Source organism: Austrofundulus limnaeus, unplaced genomic scaffold (genome assembly GCF_001266775.1).
Source record: "Austrofundulus limnaeus strain Quisiro unplaced genomic scaffold, Austrofundulus_limnaeus-1.0 Scaffold361, whole genome shotgun sequence".
NCBI lineage: Eukaryota > Metazoa > Chordata > Actinopteri > Cyprinodontiformes > Rivulidae > Austrofundulus > Austrofundulus limnaeus.
In genome coordinates this window covers 304,855-311,262 of record NW_013952763.1, presented here as the reverse complement: position 1 = coordinate 311,262, position 6,408 = coordinate 304,855, and the positions used below count along the sequence as shown (strand labels likewise).

Here is a 6,408-nt window from a genome sequence, read left to right as displayed (position 1 = left end):
ATATATATATTTCACCTAATCATACTGTTTAGATTTTTAATATTTTTTATTTGTTTATATTGTTTAAATGTTCATAAGTGTGTTTTATTTTGCTTTCCTCCAGAGTGTTTATATTAAATTCTATTCTAGTGTGCTCATCTTTTTGTTCTCTAATTGTTTAACTTGAACAGTTGCAGCTATAAAAACTATAATTTCCCTCGGGGATCAATAAGGTATTCTGATTTTTCTGATTCTGAAATTCGACATGGAGTATTACACACTCTAAACACTAACAAATCATATGGGATCATTCATGTTATTTGCGATGTTTGACTAAAATTACRTCATTATTTCTCATCAACACTTTGTTTTGTTAATATTGTGCAAAAGTAATATCACATGACACTGCCTGTTTTCTGTAATAATTAAAATTAAAATGGTTTTGTGTGGATTTTCCAAAGGTCTTTACATAACAAAAATAAAAACACTTAACACCAACCAAAACATCTCCTCATCTGATGCATAAATATCTGAAGGCCCCCTCTGTGACTTTGCCCCCCCTCTGATTTGAACTTGCTCTTATTTAGTTCTGCACAAGCAGCATTGTGTCAAAGCGAGTCTTTTCACGTGACCCCTGCAGCGTTTAACCACACTGAGCAGTGTGACCTCAGATGAGATCTACTGACAGACTACGTTTAAAGGAGAGGACTGAAGACGTCCATTTCATATATCTAAAACTTGTGCATTTTTATTGTTTGAGGCAAAYGTAGACGGATTTCAGCTAAAATATATTTTCTGAGGGTTCAGGGTGTCACTTTAAACAACTGTAATTTTTTTAAGYGGTAAGATGTGACTGTTGCACCATCTAATGTTCAAATATTGACAAGGTGCTCATTTGCTTTTAAATGTTTTATGTTTTGCAGAAATAGTGAGAGCAATGACTCAYGTAATCAACCAGGGGATGGCTATGTACTGGGGAACATCTCGCTGGTCTGCCATGGAGATCATGGTAAGTGACTGCGAAGCCAAAAAACACCACGTTACAGGAATTAGTAGGGGGTGAAAAAATACTGGGCATTTTTAAATTGTTTGTTAATTCATGTGATTTTATTGTGAATGTTTATTAGAATCTTGTGAAACATAGTTAGAGCCAATTTTGCTTTTTAAACCAGCATTGAAAAAATGTTTAAGCTACAGCAAAAGTTGGTTAAACAGAATTTTTCAGCTATATGAAATCTCCTCACCTAATTAATTGATTCTCAAAAATAAAGTTGTGCAGAAAAAAAAAACAATTTCAGAAATTAACCTACTCCGTTTTTATCTTATTACAATGACCTCATTATTGCTAAATATGCAGAGTCTTTTTTTCATACATTAAAAGGTGACACTGAGTCCAATTAAAGTGAATGGAAAAACAGGCTGATGTGCTGAAAGACTGTGCAGCTTTGGGCAAAAGATTAAAGTCATTAAACATAAAGGTCGGCGATTCCACGTTTCCTTATCTTACGAACGTTCTCCACCATTTTCACATTTTTTTCTTTTCTTTTTTTYCCCCCCGTCACTTAATTAGGAAGCGTATTCTGTGGCCAGGCAGTTTAATCTGATTCCTCCGGTGTGCGAGCAGGCCGAGTATCATTTCTTCCAGAGGGAGAAGGTGGAAACTCAGCTTCCAGAGATCTACCACAAAATAGGTAGGTGTGTTGTCATTGTTTTTAAACTCGCTGTCAGAGTGAAATACGAGATTTTTCAGTGGTCATTGTTCCATCACAGGTGTTGGTGTGGTCTCCTGGTCTCCTCTGGCCTGTGGGATAATCACTGGGAAGTATGAAAATGGCATCCCAGAGTCCTCCCGGGCCGCCATGAAGGTAGAGGCTAAGCTTCCGTCAAAGCCCCCTCGGTTGTAGCTGAATTAATTCTGATTATGCTTTTTTGGCTGCTTCTCTAGCCCTACCAGTGGCTGAGGGAGAAGATAACGAGTGAGGATGGCAAAAAACAGCAGGCCAAACTAAAGGAACTGACTCACATCGCCGAAAAACTCAGCTGTACTTTGCCCCAGTTAGCCATTGGTAAATGACAGCTGACAAAGGCAGCTTTGCCTCAGCTTTTATTTCTGTCACAACTCATTTCTGCTTCCTGACAAGAAGTCAAAACTTTAATTGGTTGCTGCAATAAACGTCTTTCTGCCTTGACATCTTAATTATACCTTCTGAAAGCTCTGCTCTCCCTGACTTTTAGCCTGGTGCTTGAGGAACGAGGGCGTCAGCTCTGTGCTTCTCGGGGCCTCCAATCCGAGCCAACTAACAGAAAACTTGGGAGCCATTCAGGTACATCGTGAAACCTTTTTAATCCTGTGAAATCATTTAACGTTTTCATCTTGCCGCCCAGGATTTTCACCTCGTGACGACGTTTTCTCTCTTTGTTCTGCACATTTCAGGTGATTCCAAAGATCACAGCGGGCATTGCCACAGAACTGGATCATATACTGGGCAACCGCCCACACAGTAAAAAGGACTACCACCATTAGGACGGACCCGTCTTAGTAAACTATGCTCAACAAGCTTCTCAAAGCTCACTCTTCACAGCCATGGCACCATAAGTGCGTTCCCAGAGTTGCGTGTGTGTGGAGGACTGTGTGATTGTGCTCGGCTCTTTCAAACGGATAATGTGAAGCCAGCTACTTGACGCAAAGCATGCTATTGCAGCCACTGGACTAAACAAAATTGGGAGGATCCATTGACACGGTTACTTGTGTGAAAAACCTCTTCCAGAACAAAGTTTCAGAYGGTGCTGAACCACAAAATCGACAAAATCAAAAGATCATATTTCCACTTGTTGAAATAACATCTGTGAGTAAGGCTGTCAGTGCATGTTAAGAAAACTTTAGAGGAACTTATTACCCACCAAGCTTAAGACACTACCATAAGGCTACAACAAAATGATGCTCTGCATTGAAACGGACCTAATRTTAGAGAAATATATTTTGTTTTATGTCTGTGGTGTGTTTAAAATAATTATTTTTAACCAGATTTGGGCTCACAATGGTTTTTGCTGATAACATGCAAACTAGTTTAAATTATTCAAAATGTATGTAATGACTGTTACATTTATTTCCCTAAAGAGCAACTATGTCAGAGTGAGTTTCATGTCTCCTTATGTTATATTTTTCTCACTTATGCAACAGCATTGCAGAGYGTATTTTCCTACTGTGCCCCTTCAACCCGTTTTAATTCGTACCCTGCCAGACTTTCTGTCAGTAGGGATTGTATTTGATTCGTTTATTTTCAGTCTGTTTTGTGGGCAGAACAACGTCTCAGTGAAGATGGTCGATGATCCGCCTACAGGGAAGCTCATAGAATAAAAAAGCCATGCATTTAATTAAGAGACTCAGTTACCAAAAAAAAAACAAAAGGAACACCATATGGACCCCTGCAGTAATTGCACGTGGAACATGCAAAGTTTTCCCCAACTTCTCCCAGATGGCAGTTTTATGTAATGGGATTATATTTGCTATGTTCTGTTTGCTGAAACGTGCATTACGGTGTTCATCAAATTTGTACATTAACATGAAAGAAGCTTATAATTTGTACGTTATATGTTTTACACAATGTTATAGTTGTTTTATTCCACTGTCATGGATGCCTTTCTTTTTGATCTAATAAAATAAATCAAATGATCTAACACAAGCAGAGTTATTTGCTTAAATGGATGTGAGGAAAAAAAGGTTTATTGCTGTTTGTTTTCCGAATATGAAATATTTTAAATTACAGACAAATAGCATGTAAATTCAATATATAAATAATTAGGTGCATAGCTAAGCTTTTTTATCTTTTTATTGTGTTGTTTTTACTTTATTCTGTGAGGCATTTTGGACTATTGGTGTTTCCGGTTAATTATCCAATGAGCTTATCGTTGTGAAGAACAACAAACGTGATTGGCTAAAAATAAGAGGTGCCCGAAGCGCGCCGGTTACAAAATAAATAACTAAATGCACAGAAATAAAAGCGGTAGGTAGTAATAATGAGGTCTGCCTTTCAGTCTTGAATGGTCACGAAGTTGTGCTAAAACCCGTTGAATTGAAGCTAACAATAAGACCTTGCTACTTTTAAAGCCAAATAGAACCGAGCGGGTGTGTTTCAGGTAGCATTAGCATTGAAGCTAGCAGCCTGGTGATAGCTCATGGGAGACGTCGTTACCTTGTCAACTAATGTCAACTAAAACTGCCTGCTGATTATACTAGGAAGTACAAACCGCGCACTAGCTGAGGTAAGTGTTTCTTTAAACTGGTTGCAAGTAACTTTGTCATTAAAGCACGTTGCTATTTTTGCCTAAAAATCTCAAACTGTATCAGTCCCAGATGCGTAATGTCGCTGTCGACTGGTGTGCAAACTGTGGCAAACCAAAGCATCAGGGATGAAAGAAAGACCTTTTGCGTTCTGCCTGAACTCTCCTGTGATCTTCTGGAAGATGACTTCCACCTGAATAAGTCTTATCCGTGCACCCAGAAACCGAAGTACAAGAAAAGCCTCTTTGCCTTGCAGCGTCGTCATGATTATCCTGACTCCATGACAGGTGAGGCTAAAAAGTTTGTTTGCACTTGCAGCTCACTTTGACTTTATTTCCAGCAAACACAACAGGCAAAACTCCCTAAATTAAAAACATCACAGGGAGCTGATTAAGACTGTTGTTCTTGTTGTTTGGGCACCAACCATGGGGATGAAAGTGTGATGATTTTTGTTTGCAGGTGAACATATTGATGTTTGCACCTCTGCAAGGAAAAAACATCAGCTTGGTCGCATTCTTCCTGGCTCCCAGGTTTCTGCTCACTTCCTGCAGCAACTGTCCACTGCATCAGAAACAGAAGGGGGTTTTCCTAATTCCTTTATGTCTGAAGATTTCTGCCTGCCTAAATATCCAGCTGCCCTTAACCCAAACAAAGTTGTCCTGACTGTCTCCCATAAAACCAGTGAGGTACTACGTTTRCACTTAGCAGCAAAGGTTATTAAGACTTTAAGCATAGCATTTATTCTTTTTAAATATACCCTTTTTTTATTCTTCATTTAGATATTGTCAGCAAATGACAAAGCGACCAACCTTTTTGAGTGCTCTACTAAAGAACTGACTGGAAAGAAGCTTTCTTCAGTTTTAAAGAAAACAAGCRAAGTCCTGGAAAAGGCACTAGATGAAGATTATCCTCTAGCAGATGGAACGGTTGCATCCGTTTCTGGAAAAGTGGTATGAAATAAACCCGACTGTTTTTCTACAAATGTAATTCAGTCGTACTCTTAGTTAAATGTCTATAATTTGCCACACATCGGCTGAAATATTTTGTAAATTAACAAGTGTGTTTTGTTTTTGCAAGGTGGATGCTGTGACGTTATCTGGAGAGGTACCGGTGTCACTGTGTATGTACAGACCGTCGCAAAATGAAGACTATTGGCTTGTCATGTTGGAAAGTGTAGAGAGGGTCTCAGGCTTTTTGTCTTTTTCACAAGATGTAAGTACGGCAATATTTATAGGCTCTCACAGCTTGATAATCCTCTGCTTTCATTTATTTATCTTTTAAATTAAATAAGTACATTTAATGTCATTTTTAGGGCTCCATTCTAAACTGTGATTTGGCATTGGCTCATTTTCATGGATACCACAACCCTGAGGACCTAAAAGGAGTGTCTGTCAGGGAGTTAATTCCCTCACTGCAAATTCCTCTTTACGGTCATGCTTTGTCTAAAGTAAGCACATTGTACTGTTTGACTCACAATTTGATGATTTAACCTCTGCTTTGTATTTTGTGTTTGCCAATGTGCTTCTTAGATGTTCAAGAAGGATGCAGGAAAAAAATTAGGTCACTTTTTTAAGCATTTATATAATTCTGTCATCTCTGAATTCGCTTTTTTTTTTTTTTTTCCAGACTTTGAGGGTTCAGAGAGTGCATGGGAAAAGCAGGAGCGGTGCGGCAGTCCCACTCTGTGTAAAACTTCAGGGGGCAGCTCTGTGTGGAAAAGCACAACACAAAAACAGTAACTATGGTTGCACCTTCACTAAAGACAGTATTGAACTTGCAAACGGAGAACACAAACAGCAAAGCTCCCCTCTCAACGTGCCAAAGGGGAGCTTCAAATCCTGGGAACCTTGAGGAAACTGGCATTAAAAACTGTGAATCGGTTATTACAATGTGATTTTTAACATGCCAATTAATATACCGGTAGAAATAAAAATAATAATTAAAACTCAGGACTTAATATTCAGAGTTGTAATGTAACTAAGTACAAATACTTTGTTACTGTACTTAAGTAGAAATTTTGGTTATCTGTACTTTACTTGAGTAATTATTTTTCAGCCTACTTTTTACTTGGACTCCTTACATTGGGGCGGCTGTGGCGGAGTGGTTAGGGGAGTCGTCCTGGAACCAGAAGGTCACTGGTTCGATCC

At 38.7% G+C, this 6,408-nt stretch overlaps 2 protein-coding genes across 3 annotated transcripts in view; both read left to right on the top strand.

The window, feature by feature from the left end:
• kcnab1b (potassium voltage-gated channel subfamily A regulatory beta subunit 1b) overlaps nucleotides 1-3,657 on the top strand; it is a 49,956-nt gene extending 46,299 nt beyond the window's left edge. For both annotated transcript variants that reach the window (XM_014023263.1, XM_014023262.1), the window contains exons 10-15: nucleotides 903-988; nucleotides 1,550-1,670; nucleotides 1,750-1,844; nucleotides 1,925-2,045; nucleotides 2,215-2,303; nucleotides 2,414-3,657. In XM_014023263.1, the coding sequence (XP_013878717.1) occupies nucleotides 903-988; nucleotides 1,550-1,670; nucleotides 1,750-1,844; nucleotides 1,925-2,045; nucleotides 2,215-2,303; nucleotides 2,414-2,503 (602 nt within the window). In that variant the 3' untranslated portion in view covers nucleotides 2,504-3,657. The remainder of the gene's footprint in view (nucleotides 1-902; nucleotides 989-1,549; nucleotides 1,671-1,749; nucleotides 1,845-1,924; nucleotides 2,046-2,214; nucleotides 2,304-2,413) is intronic.
• A 300-nt stretch (nucleotides 3,658-3,957) lies between these two features.
• Nucleotides 3,958-6,408, top strand: part of pask (PAS domain containing serine/threonine kinase) — a gene marked incomplete in the record, with an annotated part of 10,177 nt that continues 7,726 nt past the window's right edge. The window contains 7 exon segments of the mRNA XM_014023260.1: nucleotides 3,958-4,242; nucleotides 4,328-4,548; nucleotides 4,721-4,947; nucleotides 5,041-5,211; nucleotides 5,339-5,473; nucleotides 5,574-5,708; nucleotides 5,888-5,996. Of these exon segments, the coding sequence (XP_013878714.1) occupies nucleotides 4,341-4,548; nucleotides 4,721-4,947; nucleotides 5,041-5,211; nucleotides 5,339-5,473; nucleotides 5,574-5,708; nucleotides 5,888-5,996 (985 nt within the window).